The sequence below is a fragment of the Antechinus flavipes genome, chromosome 4 (assembly GCF_016432865.1).
Source record: "Antechinus flavipes isolate AdamAnt ecotype Samford, QLD, Australia chromosome 4, AdamAnt_v2, whole genome shotgun sequence".
In the NCBI taxonomy this organism is placed as follows: domain Eukaryota; kingdom Metazoa; phylum Chordata; class Mammalia; order Dasyuromorphia; family Dasyuridae; genus Antechinus; species Antechinus flavipes.
The window spans coordinates 183900912-183921540 of NC_067401.1; the positions used below are offsets into that span (position 1 = coordinate 183900912).

The window sequence follows — 20629 nt, forward strand, 5'->3', positions numbered from 1 at the left end:
AGATATAAAAGAAAGAAGTCACTTCTTGTTTGGAGATAGTTTTGAAAATTAGAGGAGAAAAATATTAATGGCAAAGCAAGGACAATAAAACTATATCAACAAAATTAAAAAATATTTAGCTAATGTAATGGAAAAATATGGAAGAAAAAAGATAATAAGAATATATATTTCTCAGCACCATGTCTTAGAAAAATAGAAAAAATAAAAGGCCACAGAAAAATTGTAAATAAGTGCAAAAAACACAAATATGAGGTACATCCTTTACATAAGTAAAAATAACGCAATAAAAAACTTATTGGCACTGAGAACACAATCAAAAATATAAATGGAGATTTATAATAAGAATAATAAATGGGCTAAAGAAGAAATTGTAGAATTGCCTAACTTTAAAAGGCGAAGCAGAATCAAAATCCAAAATAACCACATTATAACATAGATATTTAATTTAAGCAAAAGCATATGAACTGAATGCTCCAAAATTCCTGAGAGGGAATAGATTTTTTTCTACATATTTTTTCTACAAAAATACTGGGAAAATTCTGGAATGGATTGTTAAAGGATCAATTATCTAGATTGAGAAATGTTGGTTACAAAGAGCCACAATAATTTGGTTTATGAACCATATGATTCATGAACAGATTTTGCTAGATTATTCTCTTGTCCTTTTTACTAAAGTAGGAAATGAAGAGACTGCTCTGAAGTAAAGATTTCTAGGGTATCTAGGCACCAATGTTTGGTTAGAGAATATCTGGAGACAAGTAAGTAGGACTTTGAAGGAAGGGCCTCAAGTGCACATGTCAGAGATAAAAATTAGGCATGTTTAATCTGGGGAAGAGATGACTCATGGCATGGCCAGTGTACTCAAGTATTTAAAAGATTGTCATGTGCAAGAGGGATTTAACTTGTTCTTTGTGACTCCAGAAACAACAAATGGAAATTGAAAGGAACCTAATTTAGATTTGATGTCAGAAAAACCTTCTAAGACTTAAACTTAACCCCAAAGTGAGAATGGGGTTCCTGTGAAGGTGGTAGGTTCCCCTTCCTTGAAGGTTTTCGGATATGTTAAGTCAGCCACTTATTGAATAGACAGCTGCTAAGATGTGCTCAACTTCTCATATTCCATGATAATTTGATTCTGAGAATTGTGTCAATTACTGTCATACAAATTATTCTCAAATTGAGAAAAAAAATCTTTTCCCGATGTCCTTTTCTGAGTCAAACATAGGCCTAATACTTAAATTGTGGGAGGTTAAAATGGAGAATATAATTAATATTCATATTTTTAAAATTTTTTAATAAAACCCTGGCAAAAAGTCTATAGTAGTATGTCCCCAAAATTACTGTTTTGTAACACACATTGGATTTGTACCAGGGATTCAAGCACGGGAACCAGTTGTTTTCCTAGTGCTTCCTAATTAATATAATTAAAATCATGAGGAAATTGTCCAAAACTATAAGATGGTTATAGACATTGAATAACTCATAGGCAATGTAATTCATTTGTGCATAAATAGAAGACCTTTATAAAAATAATGAAAAACATAGTATTATACGTTACAACTAATTTTCTCCAGTAGATACAGCAATAACTCATTACCCATTGTTAGATTTATAATTGCTTTAGAAAAGCATGTGATACATTAAGAAAAATTGAGGGCATGATAATATGCAAAAGGAGGAGGAGTCAAATTTATTCCTCACTAATTATAAAATGATTTACATATAAAATCCTGGAAATCCAATAAAGAAACAAAACAACTGCAGGAAAGTAACAGTATGTAAAATAAAACCAACAAAATTGAGATTTCTGTATGGTAAGGACAAACTCCAAAGGAAAAAAAAATAGAAAGGGAAGCCCCGTTAAAAATAATTACAAAATGTTCCTTAGAAATATAAGGAGATAAGTGTATCTGAGATTTCATTGGGAAGAAATAATTCCAAGAAGTTAATTGATTTGCTGGTGAAAGTCAGCATCTTCTTTTGAGAGATAGCTCAAGTCCTGAGAAGTTAAGCTAAATCCCAGGATCTCACAATTAAGAGGGGTCAAAGGCAGTCTTTTAAACTTGGATCTTCCATACTTTCAATCTAGTTTTCCATTCATTATTTCTAAAGAAATAAAGAACTATGTTTTATAATCAAGAGAAATCATCCATGCTCATTACTGATCTATAAATTAACTGCTCATATCAATCAAACTGTATTCAGAGAATACTTCTACAGAGTTTGTCATAGGATTAACAGTTTATCTAGAGGAGTTAAAAAGTCCTACAATCTCAAGGGAAACTGAAAAATTTGGGAATTATGAGGAATTTCATTTTCAGACCATAGGTCATAGTCTAAAGCATTCGTCATCAGACTAGTTGACACTGGATTACAAATACAAAAGTAAATTTGTGGAACAAACTAGATAAGGAAGAAACCGGAAACAATTGAATGCAACTCTGAGAATGATGATAGTTTGGGTAAGAATTATGTATTTGACAAGAATTGCTGGGCAACCTTGAAAATAGTTTTGACAAAGTTAAGTTTAGATCAGTAGCTTACATCATATTACCACTCAAAGGGCATATGTAACCTGAATATCAAAAGTCATATCATAATTGAATAAGATCTGGGGCAGTGAGATGGTGCACTAATAAGGCAGTACATCAAGAGTCAGGAAGATTTGAGTTCAAATCTCAGACACTATCTTTATGACCTTGGGCAAGCTACCTAGCTTGTTTGCCTCAGTTTCCTCATCTGTAAAAATTGGTGTAATAATAGTATTTGTCTCTTAGAGTTCTAATGATGCAGTGTAAATGATTTTATTCTAGTTATTAGTTTGGACCTATATTGGATCTTGGATCTATATTAGATTATTACATAGTTCTAATAATATAAAATTTAAAAGCTTTTGCATGAATTGAATCAATCTATATAGAATATGAAGGAAGCTGTCAATAAAAAGTTTTTTTTATCATTATTAATGGATAATGGAAAAATTATTCTGTTAAGTATATAGTTCTAGTTATGTAAATTTTATATATATAGTTATATGTTTAAGACTAAAAACTATTCCCAGTAGAGAAATGATCAAAGTATATAAAGTTCTCCAAAGGATAATTGGAAAATATTAAAGACTATTTGAAATCTTGCTCAAATGCAATTTACCAATGATAATAGAAATATAAATTGAAATAGTTGAGATTTCATCTCAATAAATTGGAAAAGATGATAAAAATGGGAATAAGAAATATTGAAGGGATTGGAGAAAGGCAGGCAAAGAAATGGGTTATTGGTGGAGTCCTTTCTGGAAAGCTCTTATGAATAAAATAATCCCCTTTGCTTTACTGATATTACTGTAACAATTAGTCAAGGGTTGGAAGCAAAGTCTTTTTTTGGGGGAGTGGAGAGAAGGCATATTTTATGGGAGCAGGAGCATAATTGATGAAGTTTTTTTTTAGGCAAGTGAACTGTCATACAAGTTTCCACTGCCTATCAGCGTCCTAACCATGTAGGCCCAATTTCTTTCACATTAATTTATAAGAGATCCAATGGTTTTGAAATGACAAAAAGAAAACAATCCCTTCACTTCCAAAAAACCACAGGGGAAGGCTATCATATTATCTTTCCCTCTCCCTTCCTTTTCCCCTTTCTCTTTCCCTTTTCTTCTTCCTTCCCCTCTCCTCCTGCTTCTTTTCCCTCCTCTTTCCCTTTCCCTTCCCCTCCTTCCTTTTTCTTCCTCTCTTCCTCCCTTGCTCCTCCTAAGATGTAAGTAGACACAAGTATTGTAAATGATTTCATGATAGCCTTCACTTCAGGGTTGACTGTACTTTGGATTCTTTCAGCCTAATGACTGAATGAAGAAAGTAGAAGTTGTGTATAAGTTGTTTTGGTTCATACTTGAGTTAAATGTATTTTCATTGCTGTATCTCATTGTAGCTACAATAGCATTTGTCATATGAAAATAAATTTTCATTTTAGCTTTCATTATTAGGGGATACTGACACTGTTAATAGAACTTATTACTTTTCATCATATTTATTTCTTAACTGTTGTAACTCAGATCTTTTGGAAAAATCTCGAGCAGTTCGTCAAGCTAAAGATGAACGTACATTTCACATATTTTACCAACTGCTATCTGGAGCAGGAGAACATCTAAAGTGTAAGTTACCAATGTATTAAAATAGCAAAGAGTTTCATGTTTTTTATTCAGATTTTTAAATTTTAATAATGGAATCCAGCCATTTCTCTTTAGAAAGGTCAAGGCTTGAGGTTTACTGTGATTGTATTTTTTAGAAATAAAACAAAAAAACAAAGTGTTGTCCCATGTGATAATAGCTGGCTGCTCTATATGGTATTTTCCAGTTCTAAAACAAAATTTAAAGCTTGTTTTTTAGATAATTGTTTAGGCCAGAACATATATTGGGTTTTTTAGAGTACACGTAGACTTTGTCAGGTTGAAGTTTTTCATTGTTTCCAGGTTTCAGTTACATAAAATAAATTAGAAGTCTTTATGAAGATAGTGGAAATATAAAGTTTAGCTTTTTTTCTTTTAAAACTTGTGTGTTTTCTGTGATGTGGCTTTAAAAGTGAATAAAAAGACAACATGAAATGCTAGGGAGGAGATGGCTTTTCAACTAGTGCTTTGCTTTAGTCAGGTGATATTCATGATATTGTTTCCATTTCAAAATAAATTATTTATGAGTATCTAAAATAGAAACTGGAATATAGTCCCATACATAGAGAGGTCAGTGATGGGTGACTGAAGAGGTTATGTAAAGATTAATGTTTTGAATTCTGCTATCTATAAAATTCTAGATGATTACATACTAAAATTGGGAAAGAACAGTTGAGACAATGATAATCTGTTATGCTATAGTTACAAATTCTGAAGTAAATGATTGTCCATTTATGTATAATAGCTAAAAATTTGTTTTATTTTGTTTTTCTCTCAGCTGACTTGCTTCTTGAAGGATTTAATAACTATAGATTTTTATCCAATGGCTACATTCCTATTCCTGGACAGCAAGACAAAGATAACTTTCAAGAGACAATGGAAGCGATGCATATAATGGGCTTCTCTCATGATGAAATCTTGTGTATGTGTAGGATCTGTAGATCCAATGTGCACTTCAGTAGAACTTTTAAACATTAGTCAATCAAACCTTCACAAAGCTGCCAAAATAATCTTCCCAAAGCACAGGTCTGACCACGTCACTTTCCACCTCAAAAACCTTCAATGCCTCCCTGTTGCTTCTAGGATAAATAGAAATCATTATTTTCCTAGAGTTAAGCCCTCCACACTCTTTCTACCCTCCCCATTTTAAATTCAAGTCACTCTCCTTCATTAATTCTATGTCTCCTCTCTCATTAAAAACCCAAACTGGAGGGCTAAATTTTCCCTGAACTTGACATCTTTCTATGCAGTGATGTATCCTGTACAGCTAAGGGGCTATATCTGAGCTTTCTGAGCTGAAAGTGATCTCTCCTCCTCATGTTTTCCTCAAATACTTTTTTAAAAGTTCCCTTGGAAACCCAAAAGTTCTCCTGTGCTTTAACTAAACTTTTATACCCATTGATCTATGTGTATATTTATCCTCCTTATAGCCTGTGTTTATAAATAGGAATTCCAATTTTTCATGTTATCTATAATTTGCTGTATTTCTTAAATTTTTTTTAAATGTATTGAATAAGTAGTTCCAAAATGGGATATAACTGGCAAAAAATCATTGGCTTTTTTTTTTTTACCTTAAAGCTTTGGGTTTACTAATCTGTAACAGGATTTATAAGTTTATGAAATAGCATTGACAAATTTTGGAACTAATTTGAATATCACTAGCTCAATTTGATTTTTAAAATGTCTTATGAATACTTTATGCATTTGTCTTTTAACATAGCAATGCTTAAAGTAGTGTCTTCAGTGCTACAGTTTGGAAACATCTCCTTTAAAAAAGAAAGGAATACTGATCAAGCTTCCATGCCAGAAAACACAGGTAACCTAATGAAATCATTTTAATTTTGATTATAAAACATGAAAGTAAATATGGGTTGCAATTTGGTTTTTTTTTCCCAGTGTCTTCCAAAAATAGTCATCACAGTTTTTACATCTAGAAATCTATTATTTGTAGCACAGAAATGCTAAAAACAAATTACAGAACTTAAATATCAGTAACTTAGGGAAATTTTTAATATATCATTTAAATAAGGATAAAGATCAGACTTGTGATTTCATTACTTTCAGGAAACTCCCTTTATCAAGTAACTTGACACTTCTTTAGATTTAATTCTGAGTCTAGAAACTAGAACTATCTATCCATCATCACATACCTTCTTAAAAAGGAGCTCCTTAAAAACCTGCTCTACATTTGTGGTCCTTAAGTCATAGCTTAATACTTTATGAATCTGTTTTTAAGAGACTTGTCATTTCCCTTGATGCTTCACTTGGTTCTTATTTCAATCTTGTGGATTGTCAATTACAAAGTTCTTTGTTTTTAAATTATTCAGTCTATGATTATTTGAGTATATCTCAGGATTGTGAAAGAAATATGCTAGCTAGATTATTTCATTTTCTTTAGTAGTTCATTTCTTCATATTTATGCACCATAGAGCAGAGCTCAAGTTTAACTCAAGATACACTGCTTAGTCCTTGTATGCACTGAACTTGTTCACAGAGGCCTCTTCTAGTTTTAGTCTAAATCACTGTTCCGATGATAGTTGGAGTTTTTCAGTGACTCACAGGTAGATAATTAATGTACTTGGGTTGATTGTTTTCTTGCCTTCTATTATATCCTCAGGATCTGCAGAGAAGAAAAAACAAAAATGTATTTTCAAACTTTATTTGTGATATGCTTTTTATGTTATAAACATATTTTGATGCTAAGCTTTTATCCTTAGTTCCTTGTGAGTCCATAGCAGTTTTGTTTTGCGGTCTATTGCTTCATATCTAGAGGTGAATAATAATAATTATTACAGCTTATATTATATAATGCTTACTACATATCTAGCACCGTGCTAAGAACTTTACAATTATCTCATTTTATTCTCACAACAACCCTTTGGAATAAGCACTATTATTACACCCATTTTACAGATGGGGAAACTGGGGCAAACAGAAATTAAGTACCTTGCCCAGATTTACAGCTTGTAAGTAAATGTTTGTGAACTCAAGTCTTCCTGACTTCAAGTGCTCCAGTTCTATTTATTATGCCATCTAGCTGTTTAATGTCTTAAGTTTAGATAAGTTTTCAAACTTTGTACAATTTTTGTTTGTGGATATCTTTATTTATTTTTAAAAGTTTAAATTGTGGGTTTTTTGATTAAAGGTGTTATTATAACACATGCAAAATATGCATTTACTCATTGTAGTATGCTTTGTCCTAAATTTTAAAAAGTTATATAACTTGACAATATCTTAATTCTTTCTAAATGGATATGTAAGCATTAACCCTTAGTGATTATAGCTCTAGATCCTTCTAGAATATAAAAAAAGATAAATCCTTTGTTCCAAATTAGGGAAAAAGTCTTTTGCTCTTAATTACCATATTCACATAACGAGCCACTCCTGGAAAGGGCTTTTAGACTGGAAAAATATTTCTTAATATTTTTTGGAAACTGAAAAGAAGCTTATAATATGCTTCCATACTGCCCTGTGAAATGATTGAGAATTTTTGTTATTATGTTAAGAATTAAGAACTTTAGAATAATTGAACATATCTCAGATTCTTAGAATAGGAAAGAATTTTGGGGGCCACCTAGTCCAACTCATATTTGAAGGACAAAAGATTACCTCCAGTATGGTGTGGGAATATATCATTATATTCCCATGAAAGCATATCCAACTTTAGAAGAGTGCCTATTGTTAGGAAGCCTGTCATTTTAAGCCACCCATCCTTAGTTATGACAAGCTATTCTTATATGGCATGATCTCAGGGTCCTTCATTCTGCTAGTTTATCCTCCTCTAGAACTATGAATTCTTTTTAACTTATCAGTGACCTTCCTAGACTGTGGTAGTTAAAACAGAACACAATATTCTAAATATGGCTTAAGCACAAGAATCTTACATAGAAAGATACAGCTACCAAAGTAGCTTCATTATTCCCATACTATTTTTTTAATACTCATGTTGAGCTTGCAGTTTACTAAAACACTCCAACCTTTTCAGGTTAATTGCTCAATAGCCACATGATCTCCATTTTTGTGCTTTTTTAAAAACATGAAATGAAAAAATAAGAATGGTTTTTCAGTTTTAAAATAAATTTAGGCTGCTTTAGAAAATGAAAAAGTGTAACTGGACTACTTTCATTTTTTTCCCCTATAGCAGGGATACCATACAGAGCATCAATCTAACAATTTGAAGACCTGGATTCCAGTTCAAGTTTTGCCATTTAAATGTAACAAAAATTATAATAGTTATCATTTGTTCATTTTTAATTTGAAATGGTTGACGCATAAAACTTTGGTGATAAGTATTGGATGTGTGCTTTTGTTGGCATAAGGGACTGTAGAATCAGGCAATTCCTTCTACTAAGGAAAGTCAGCACTTTTTCTGGAAATTAGAATCTTTTAGAATTGCCAAAAGTACTGAGAAGTTGAGCCCAGAGTAGAATAGCTAGTATGGGTCAGAGGTAAATCCTCAATTTGAGACTAGCTAAGGAGCTAGTATTCATTATGGTATTTACATTTATTACATATACTTTTTATATCCATTTTGCCAAAATATATGGGATTAGTATCATGGATAGAGTACAAGGCCTAAAATGAGAAAGACTCATTTTCCAATCTGGCATCAGACACTAGCTATGTGACCCTGAGCAAGTCAGTTCACCCTGTTTGCTCCAGTTTCCTTATCTGTAAAAGGAGCTGGAGAAGGAAATGGCAAATCACTCCAATATCTTTAGTAAGAAAACCCCAAATAGAGTTTTATAAATAGTTGGATACAAATAAAAAATAACCAAACAGCAACAAAAATATAAAATGTCTTACTGTGATAAGTTCATCAGAACCATTCTTTGCCTTAATAATCATTTTAAAAGTAACTCCTGCCTTTCTGTGATGAATATCTTTAAATGTTGCTAAGTTAGTCCATCTAAGTTTGTTTATTGAGCCTATACTTGAAATCCTATCAGTATCAAGGAGTGAAATCTAGATCATTTATTCCTCATGAAAAAGCTCATTAGAAGACTATTAATTAAATTATGTAGGATTACTTGAATCAATCATACCAAAATACTGTTTACTTTTTAGGAATGTCTTCCATTTTGTCTCTTTTCTATTTTTTCCCTCCAATTTCTTACTTCTTGTTCCTTGCCTGTATTTGTATCCAGTTCTTTATTTTTCTCTCTTACCTGTTTTTTTGGGTCTACCAGTCCAAGTGTGTTGTTACAGAAACATCCTTTTTAAACTTAGTTCTTAGTAATTGTAGAGGGAAGGTGGAGAGATGCATATCGGTTTTTTGCTTATATGACTTCCCTATCACATTCTTGACTCATTTACCTTCCCAAGTATTAAGATTCCCCACACACATCTTGTTGTCTTGAGTACATCTGCCTCATTCTGTGATTGTGAATACTGAATGTTTTTCAAGTGTAGGTCTTTACTCTTGTCCCTATTAAATGGTGTTCTAACTATGCTTGGACTGCCAGAAGTGAGAAGTGTTATTTTGTGATTGTTTCAATGTGATTTTTTAAGTGGTTGTGTTCTTTTTGTTTTTTTCAGTCAGTATTGCCTTGTAAAAATGATAAAACTTTTACATGGTTGCCACTGGCATTAGGACTAAATAATAAATGATAAATCAGATCTCACAGTATTTTTAAAAATTGAATCTTGTTAAAATTTCAGTTGCACAGAAACTCTGTCATCTCCTGGGGATGAATGTAATGGAATTTACTCGTGCCATCCTTACTCCTCGGATCAAGGTTGGCAGAGATTATGTCCAGAAAGCCCAAACTAAGGAACAAGTAAGTTTAGTAATATTTTATTTTGTATTTTCTTTAAGTGATCCCACTTCTTTATATGTAACATTGAAAGAATACAAATTTCAATCATCTAGATGGTATTGACCCTCTTTTCTATTCTTTCTACTCTTTTTTTTTTTAACTTTTCAAAGTCAAAATAGAATGAAGCCTAAGAAATTGGTTTCTTTTTGGGTTTTTTTTCTTTCATGATTCCATCAGTATTAAAAAGGGGTGAGGAAACTTGCTCTACAATAAACATAAGCAACTGTCTTAGCATCTGAGACACTGAGAGATTAAATGATTTGACATAGGCAGGATTCCAACACAGATCTTTACTATGCCACATTCATTGCCTCTTCATTTTATTTATTTCATTTCATTTCAAAAATTTGCCTGACATTTCAAGAGACCCTTTTTTTTGTTTGTTTGTTTACTTCACCTTAATCAAATAATATTTTATATTCATCAGAGCCTTGTCAATTAGACAGGACAGTAATTTTCACCATTTTTTAAATGGGGAAGTTGACTCGGGAAATACTTTGTTCAGTGTCATGGAGCTCATAAACACCAAAGCCAATCCTTACGTGTTTTGACCCCCTACATCCAAGCTGTATTCTTTACAAAAATCTACTCTCTCTTATCCTATGCAATTTTCTCACAATATGACATGAATTTGTACATTGGGAACTTATCCTGCATTCATATAGAATCTTTTTTAAAAATTTTTAATAGCTTTTCAATAGAATCTTTCTTATATTGTGATGATGTACAAACCTTACCCAGAGTAGTTGGTGCAGCCAACCAAGAAGAGACATTAAGAGCCTGGCTCAGTAAAAGAGCAAGGGACCTTCCTGAAGAAAAACCAACCAATTTTCTGATTATGTTGGTTCTTATTAATAAAAGCCACAAGGAACTCCACGGGGGACTTTTGAATATTCCTACTGACAGGATATTTTAAGTGCTTTCCCTCAGCTTCCTTATTTAGTGAAATGTAGTCATGTCCTCAAACCAGTTGTTAGTTATTCATGTTTTCACTTATTTGTGATAATTTCCTATATCAATATACAAATTCAAAAGAGGCCTTTAGTCATAGATTTAATAAGTGCAGCTTGAAGAGTCTTGAGAACTCCTAATCCAGCTACCTTATTTCATAGATGAGGAAACTTAAAGCCCAGAAAGGTTACAAGATTTGCCCAAGGTCAAAGAAATTTGAACACAGGTTCTTTCATTCTAAATTCATCACCTTTTTAAAATCACCTGTTTTACCAAACTTCATTTCTTTCTGTGATAAAGCCATTTAATGGGTAGATAAAGGTTTTGAGATTTAAAAAAAAAAAATTAATCTCTTCAATTTTTAAATCATTTATTACTGCTTAATTGAAAGTTCTCAGATTAAATGCTTGATACATTTTGATTTTCAGGCTGATTTTGCTGTAGAAGCACTGGCAAAAGCTACCTATGAACGTCTTTTTCGCTGGCTTGTTCATCGAATTAATAAAGCTCTGGATAGAACCAAACGACAAGGAGCATCTTTCATTGGAATTCTGGATATAGCTGGGTTTGAAATTTTTGAGGTATTTCAAAATATTAATTTAAATCATAACTTTTGTTTAGTGAACAATCAGTATCTCATTTCATGCTAATATATTAAACTTGAACTGTTAGGATGCCAGCATCATGCCTGCCCCAGTACCTTGGATAATATAGTTATCCACAAGTGTTTCATTTTCCTCAATCAAAAATTCTCCTATCACTATCATTCTATCCCTGTACCTCATCTCATAGTGAAATAGGAGAACTTCTCTTCCTTTCTCCTATATGGAGAACAACAGAGAGATCATTTTGGCTTTTTCAGGAGGGGGAGTAATAACCATTGAGCCTAGACTATAGATTGAGGTCAAGTTTTGAAAGAAATTGATGTTTTGAGGCAGGTAGGTGGCACAATGGATAAAGCGCCATTCCTGAAGTCAGGAGGATCTGAGTTCAAATCTGGCCTCAGATGCTTAATACTTTCTAACTGTGTGACCCTGGGCAAGTCACTTAACCCCCATTGCCTCAGCCAAAAAAGAGAGAGAGAGAGAGAAATTGATGTTTTATCCCAGGAGCAATAAGAAGCTACTAGAATTCATTGAGTCAAGGAGTAAGATTTTCACTCAAAGTAAATGTTTTAATAGAAATGTGTAAAATGGAAAAGGGAGAATTTTGAAGAAGAGAGATCAATTATAAAAACTTTTTGCTATAGTCTAAGCAAAAAGTTATAAGGGCCTGTTAAGGTGATAGAGGTGTCAGTAGAGAGAAGGAATTGAATGTGAGAAATGTTATGCAAGTAAAAATAATAAGGTTGATAATTAATTAGATAAGACTCAGGTGAAAGACAATAAGAAGTCAAGGATAGTACTGATACTTGTACATATTTTTTTAATTTTTGCTGTTTGAATTATAATCCTTATAATAAATGCTCTCTGTTACTTAATATTACCAACTTAGTGATTGTCTTACTTAACTTGAAAATTTCTTCCTGAATAGTTTGGCTAATTCACAGCTTGACTAGAATGGAATTTGTGGCTTATCTTAAACATAATTGTTCCAACATGGGATTTTTCTGTCTTTTTACCTACTGTGATATTTTGATCAGTATGAGATGATAATTCAGAATTGCTTTATAATTTGTGTTGTTTTTTTTTCATTAATGTTTTTGATCAGTTTTTCTTATAAATAGTTGGTAATAAGTTATATTTCTTTTGAAAACCATTTGATCATTTATCTTTTGGAATGGTTTCAGTCCTGTGGATTTATCAGTGCCATTTAGATTTGGATTGTCATACTTTATGATTTGTGATTGATTTAAATTTTTTTCTCTAATTGCTATTCTCCCCTCCCCTCCAGTTCTAGAAGCATTGATTTTATTTATTCAAAAGCCTTTCAAATGTCCACGGTCAATATTGTCTGGTTTTTGTTTTTGTTTTTTTTAATTCAAATCATAAATCTGGATGTTGAAAGGAACTTTAGGCCAAAGTCATCTAGATGCACTTCCATTTTCTTAATTTTTTTTTTATCAAAGATTTCATAATCTCTTTTATCTTGTCATGCTAGAAGTTCTTCCTTTATAATTGTGAAAGATGTAACCTTGTATTCTCCCTCACTTTTTTGTGATTTAACATTGGTATTAGGTATATGATCTCTCCTTTTAATCTGCATGTTTGTTTTTATTTTTGGAGAATGGCCTTTCAAGCCTCATTCTTCTTTCAACACTTATTTACAGTTGAATTCCTTCGAGCAACTCTGCATCAACTATACCAATGAGAAACTGCAACAGTTGTTCAATCATACCATGTTTGTCCTTGAGCAAGAAGAATACCAGCGAGAAGGCATTGAGTGGAATTTCATTGATTTTGGACTAGATCTGCAGCCCTGTATTGACTTAATAGAACGACCAGTAAGAATGCTCATTTTTATTTAGTTTTATATATTCATTCACATTCAGGTAGCAGTTTAAAAAGTAGGATGGGAAATGGGATTCTAGACTTAGTTTATATTTATAGTTAGTTTCAGCACCCTGTTAAGTTGGCAGTTTCTTATAATCTCCTCCTATTCTTGGAATCAGGGAGACTCAGTCTTCAAATCTGATTTCAGATGCTAATTCTCTGTGACCCTGAACATTTAACCTAATTTGCTTCAGTTCCTCATTTGTAAAATAAACAGGAGACAGAAATAGCAAACCACTCCAATGTCTCTGCCAAGAAAATCCAAATGGGGACACAGAGAATGGGACAGGACTGGAGTGACTTATATATTTATTTTTTTTTAAATGAGTAATTTTTAACCCTGGTTAGTCGATTTCACTGCTTCTAGCAAATTATAATAGATTCTTAAACCTTTTTTGTGTGATGGAGTCCTTTCTTATTCTGTTATGTTAAATATAGACTCAGAAAAAAGTTTCTCAGAATGTTTTTAAATAATTGAAGGAAATGCTAGAAACAAATTTATTCATTCTTGCTCATTTCTTTTCAAGTAGTCAATTTCTATTTGAGAAAAATAGTCCTGGAAGTTCCTAAACATGTTCTATTTCCTTATGGCTATTTTTCATCTTCTTGTGATGACTTTTTTTTTTTTTTTTTTTTTTTTTTTTTACTGAGGCAATTGGGGTTAAGTGACTTGCCAAGGGTCACACAGCTAAGAAGTGTTAAGTGTCTGAGACCAGATTTGAACCCAGGTCATCCTGACTTCGGGGCTTGTGCTCTATCCACTGCGCCATCTAGCTGCCCCATAAGACTTTGTCATGGTTTCTCTGATTGGTAATTAGCACCTTGGTGCTTCATCTTAAACCAAAAAGAAACTTCCCTATAGAACAAGTTTAGTTAATTATCAATTAAATCTAATTATTTCTTAGAAATATGTCCATTGTTATTCAGATATCTGTTGAAGTGGGGAAGGAACCCCCAAAAGATTGGGGTCACAGATTAGTGTAAGATTTAGCAAAGAAACAAAGAGACACATTTATCCAGTTGTTCATGTCATTGGTATGCTAATTTTATGATCTAGTGGTAAAACCAAGTAGTGGTCTCAAGACTTTGTTATCACTGACCAACAGATAGTAATGTTTGTAAGAGTATTCTAGGGCAAGAAGACTTGAAATCATTGACAAACTGATGGTTAAAACAATAGTTTCAGGATCAATATATCTTCTCTAAAGTCTAAGGGAAGAAATATTTCATTCCTAGGCCAGAGGAATTATAATCATTGACAGAATAATAGCATTCTTAGGTCAGAGGGCCTCAGGATCATAGATTACAAAGTCAGAAGATTTAGAATCACTGACTTATTGTTAGAACAGAAGCCCCTAAGGTCAAGAGACCTTAAAACTATTGCTTTCTCCCTAGAAACTTTTTTACATTATGTTCTTGTACTTCCTGATCACTTGATTAATTAGCACTTCTAACATAATTTTTTTAATTTTGACATATTTACCTTAAGCCAGAGGTCCCTAATCCAGGGTTCTTGATCTTCTTTAAAATATTTTTATTACTGTATTGCGACATAATTAGTTTCTTCTGTAATCCTGATTCAGTTAATGGCAGTGCAGAGAGTTGGGGTGTGAGAATTCCTTTTTGGTCAGCGCAAGTTCAATGTGAAAGAATTCACAAACCAGAAAAGTTTGACTGGCAAAAAGAAAGTTTTATTGGCACTGAGAAGTTAGTCCTGGCAGAGAGATAAAGGTCTTAGCAGAGAAATCCTGACAGAGAAATAAACAGAGGTTTTAACACTGAGAAGAGGGTGTCTCTTCACAGCAGGCAGGCGTCCTGGTAGGCAGCTGTGCCACTTCAGACCTCTGCAAAGAAATGAGTTTAAAATGTCCCTTTGATAGGAAATCTGAGACTGAAGTTTGAATCGAATGAAATTATTGTCATCAGGCCTAGATTCCTCGTAGAATGAAACCACTTAAGTTCAAGCTAAGTAGGAGTGGTCCTGGACTAATTTTCAGCTCAATAGAGGATACAGCTAATCCCACCAAGATAACAGAATGTAGCCATTTTATCTTGATTCCCTGAAGTGGGCCTCTCAAGAGTTCAAGGAGAATTTCTCAAGAATACTTATGGCTTCTCCCCCCAAAGTCAGAGGACAGTTTCAGGGTTCCCCCATCACTTTATACTTGTCTTTTTTTTTTTTTTTAAACATGAAAGTTACTACAGCTAAGTCCTGATTAATGCACACAATGAGTCCCCTGAAGTTGTCACATGCATTTAGATCTGCATTATTGAAAGCTATATTTATGTAAAATTTTACAGTTGTTTCTGGCCCATTGAAAATATGTACAGATTTGAATAATGCAACCTCGTCAAGGAATCATTATAAACTCTAACGGAACCTTGTTATAACTTGAAACATAGTGATACATAGTTCAAAGAACTGTGATCAAAGATCTTAATTGCATAGCTACCTCATGGTAGTAGATAGAAATCCAGAGCCAGAAAGGCCCAGGTTCTTCATTCAAGGTCTACTTTAATCAATAAGCAAATATTTATTAATTACCTACTGAATATCAAGTAGGAGTACACAAATAAAGTGAGTGAAAATCCCTATTCACAAGGAGATAGTAATAAGTATGCACACACACATATATAATTTATACATACAAGAAGAACATTTATAAGTATGTAAAATAAAGAGATTTAATCTTAAGTAATTCTGAAAGATGGTCTCTAAGTTGAGGATAGGTCAGAAAAACTTTATATAAAAGATGATGTTCAAACTATACCTTGAAGAAGAAAAGAGATTCATTGAGGAGGAGGTGAGAGTTTATTGTAGGCACAGGGGACAGTCAAAACAAAGGCTTGGAGGTTGGTCCATAGTGTAAGACTCTAGTCAGAGAACTAATAGGGGAACAATTGTGATAAGATACAAAGAGATAAGGAGCTGAATTAAGGATTAGGTAGATGTGTAAGTAGAGATAAGGGAAGGGGGGTCAGATGTAAGAAATGTTGTGGAATTTGAAAAGATTTGGCCATTGGTTCGATTTGCTGAGTGAGGAGTCCATGATAAGGCCAAGATTACAAACTAGAAGGACTCAAAAGTATGGTAATACTTCTCTGTTGTGTGCTAGTTCTATGATCCTGAGCAAATCACTCAAATTTCTTAATTTTCTTCGCAACTCTCAAAGTCCATGAGTTTTATGATAAAAGGAATTTGCTCACTGAGATGGAGTTCCCAATATCAATGAAATCACAGGTTAGGTTTAGTCCCCATCCTTATTCCAATAATTCAAATGGCAAGTTCAGAGAAGTATCTACCTATTATCCCATTATGTAAATCTCCCAGCCCTTAGAGAAACATTTTCTGCATAATTAACAGAAAAGTACATTACAAAAGCTGTTACTATTAAGAGAACCCCTATAAAACACTAAAGGAATTATTGTATTTAATATGGATATAAAATTTTGTCAGTGAATGTTGATTCTTTTTTTAGGCTAATCCACCTGGTGTTTTGGCTCTTTTGGATGAAGAATGCTGGTTTCCTAAAGCTACTGACAAGACCTTCGTGGAAAAACTAGTTCAAGAGCAAGGCACACATTCCAAGTTCCAAAAACCCAGACAGCTGAAAGACAAGGCAGATTTTTGTATTATTCATTATGCAGGAAAGGTAAGGATGGTTTTATAGTTAGATGTTCTTAAATTTGTGTTGTATCAAGCATTTTCTTTCAGTAAAAAATTGGACCATATTTTCAGAAGATAAAAGAGAAAATATGAATGTTCACATTCTAATTGATAGTTAAAGAAATGATAATGTAGATTCAGTGCTGATTAAATTATCCTAGAATTCCATTTAGCCCAGTTCTTAGACAAATCTTAAAAGTTTTTAGTTTATTTTTAAAATATTTTATTTTATTTAACAAGTCCTATCTCTTTTTCACAGGTGGATTATAAGGCTGATGAGTGGCTGATGAAGAACATGGATCCACTGAATGACAATGTAGCTACACTTTTACATCAGTCCTCAGACAGATTTGTTGCTGAACTTTGGAAAGATGGTGAGAAATGCATAAATTTCTTCCTGTCCTTTGGTTAATGATCTGGTATTTGTAATTAACCTAACTGGAATCATTAAAATTTTAGTTTATCTCATGATCTGCTTTTATATAATTATAAATAGAAGTTGCTTTTCTCCCTAGAGCAGGGCTGCCTTTTTAACAGAACCTGTCCAATTTAAAGATAATTCAACTTAAAAAAAAAAAATAAAATATTTAGAAAATTGGGCATGTACTTGGTTTTCTGGTGAGGATGAGTTGTGGGAAGTATTACAGGAGAAAATTAGATACTTTAAATAATAGGATAAGAGCTGAAATGGACCTTAGAAATCTAGTCCAATCTATTCCTATACCCAGAGTCATAGAAAGCTGCAAAGAATTATCCTCACTTTTACTAATCTGCATTGGCACACAAAGACAGAGAAGTGTTACTCCATTCATATTTAAGTCTTTTTCTTCAGATATGTCTCCTTCCAGATTTTTCAGTATTAGAAAATTAATGAGAGACTACCTGAGCATCTGGTTGGTGCAAGAGTGCCTGGCAGAGCAACCCATGAATGCCCTATATCTGTATTTGCCCTTTCTGGTTTGGTCCTTGGTTTGCTTTTGTTCTAGAAAATCACTGCTGCAGATTTATTTAGTTTATTTTCAAAACTGAGTGCAATTGTTTTTGTGATATTGTATGATTAGGCAACTCGACCTAATGTATATAGTACATGCTCAGAAAAGTACAAATAAAAAGAAATTGCATATATCATCCTTGATAGTCAAAGCCTGCCATTCACTTCTTTTCATTTTCTTCTCTTCATTTCTATTTGTGATAGAACTCCTGAAACACTCCGTTATCTGCTTTTACTCAGGTCTTTTATTCTATTTCTGACCTGTCCCTAGTTTAGTCTCAGTTCTGCTATTCTGAAAGCACCTCCAAGAGCCCCAGAAATCTTTCCAGGTCCCTTCTCAGAAGCCAAGGAATAAAGAGACAAGAGAAAATAAAAACAAGAGGAAACAAATAGGCACATTTAGCAAATGAAGAAATAAGGGGAAGAAAGTAAAGAGATATTAAAAACCTATGTGACTTTGTGGGTAAGTACTTGCAGCTTAGTGAAACTAATACTTTTAGGAGCGGGTGTCTTTTGGAATGTGTATGTGAAACTTGTGAAAAAGGTACTTGTTTATGAGAACTTGGGCCCATGTGGGAATGACAATGACTGTGGAGCAAAGTTCAAGTTCTAAAGAATTAGGGAAAGAACATTGGTTTCTAATAATTAAGCAATTAAAGTAAAAGTTTTGATATGCTTGGGCTTTAAATAAAAATCTGTTGTTACTGAGTAACCCATAGTGTTCTTAAAGTGAATTCATTTTGTAAGGCCTAGTGAGAAGCGTGAGCTCTCTTGCTTTGAACTTAACATCAACTTCATTATCAGATGTTATGAAAAGTTATCTCCTACTGAAAAGTGGCTCTAGGTCTTGGTATGATTGGATCTGTCTTAGTGAGTGGTAGACAATCTACTGCAGAGGGAGTGACATTATACTAAGATAATCATGTGTTCAGGAGTGGAAGAGTAAACTGATTAGTCACTCATTGATCAAGGGATATTTGTTACATGCCTAACTGTAAGACTCTGTGGTCTAGTGAATAAAAATCTGGCCTGGCAGATAAGAACCCTTGGATTTTTGAGTCCTGCCTCTGACATAATACTCTCAATATGTAGGACCCTGGGTAAATCAATCATGTTCTAGACAAGTCTTAGACTTAAGTTGCAGAAAAACTGCCACCTTATGTTCTTAGGTTATTTTTCTCCTTATACCAAGAATTCCAAGTCCATTTCTCTCCTCCTATTTGTATCCTTTTGCAGGACACATAGTTTTGTAAGGTAATACAAATACCTACACTAAAAAATAACATAGAATAAGGATAAATGTTTGATAACAGATAAAGGAATGAAAACCGAAATCTGCATTGATCAGGGAGAATCATGAACCTAATTTTTGGTGAATCAAATCATAAGGGAATGGCAGGATTTTGAGAGAGAACTATGTGGTTTTATTCATTCCAAGCAGAATAGGAGTAAAGGCGGGGCATCAGAATGTATGTTTGGATAAATTCTGGATTGTAATGGAAAGACTGATGCATTTAGAAGGATTGTTCCTAGATTTGAATGTTGACTCTACTTCTTACCACTTGTTATACCTTTGGTAAAGTCACATAAGCTCTATCACCCTTATAGAGTTACCTCTTTAAAGAATGGGTGAAATGGACTAAATGATATCTGAATCTTTTGGTTGGAACACAGGATATGTTTTGAGAAAGAGAAGTAAATAATAAAAAAATAGGTAAGGGCCAGGAGTTTAGAAGGTTTTGGTTTCCATGGAGTATATTATGATCTTTAATCACTAGATAGTAATCACTTAAAATATTATGATGTCATTTGTGCATAAGAAAAACATACATGTATATATGAAGGACAGAGTGAATAACAACTTAAGAGACTATCTAATGTATCGAAATAAGGATAGTAACATGGGAAGTTCAGTAATAATGAGCTGGATAAGAGATGATGTTGGGGTAAAATTGATATGACATGAGAGGTTAGGGCAAAGAGTGAAAGATGGCTGATATGAAGAGGGAATAAGGTGAATGGTGAGGCATTACTAGAGATGGGGAATAAGTACAATTTTGGGGGGAAATATGTCAAGATTTGCAAATGTTGAGTTGGAAAGTCTAATAGGACATCCAAGTAGAAATATCCTGTAGATAGTTCAGGTATGAAAACTAGGTCAAAGCAAGAAATATCAATTGGGGAGTCATCAGTGTAGAGGTAAAAAGTATCAGCCATAGGATTGATCAAATTTGCTGAAGGATGGAATGTAAAGAAGGAAGAAAAGAGTATTGAGGACTGAACATAATGTTCATCTTAATGGATTAGGAAAGCGTTGAAAAGGATAGGAGGTTGATTATGGGAATTACTGATCAATTTGATATGTACCCTTATTAACTTGATATTACAAAACCTGTAGAATATCCTGAAGGAAGCAGGTATGTCTCTTTACTGATGGGATGCAAGAAATTTCTGTAGTCTATAAGAGGTGGTCCTACCACTGACAAGTGACTGAGTTAGAGAGAATGGACATTTGTTAGAGGAACTGTCTTTTCCCTTCTTCCCACCTTT

The 20629-nt window shown here is 33.1% G+C and overlaps 1 protein-coding gene across 2 annotated transcripts in view; it reads left to right on the forward strand.

Annotated features, from left to right (window-relative positions):
* Window positions 1-20629, forward strand: part of MYH10 (myosin heavy chain 10) — a 227432-nt gene that overhangs the window by 111376 nt on the left and 95427 nt on the right. For both annotated transcript variants that reach the window (XM_051995701.1, XM_051995702.1), the window contains exons 8-15: window positions 4046-4144; window positions 4938-5081; window positions 5880-5975; window positions 9821-9939; window positions 11358-11510; window positions 13199-13372; window positions 16901-17074; window positions 17348-17462. In XM_051995701.1, the coding sequence (XP_051851661.1) occupies window positions 4046-4144; window positions 4938-5081; window positions 5880-5975; window positions 9821-9939; window positions 11358-11510; window positions 13199-13372; window positions 16901-17074; window positions 17348-17462 (1074 nt within the window). The remainder of the gene's footprint in view (window positions 1-4045; window positions 4145-4937; window positions 5082-5879; window positions 5976-9820; window positions 9940-11357; window positions 11511-13198; window positions 13373-16900; window positions 17075-17347; window positions 17463-20629) is intronic.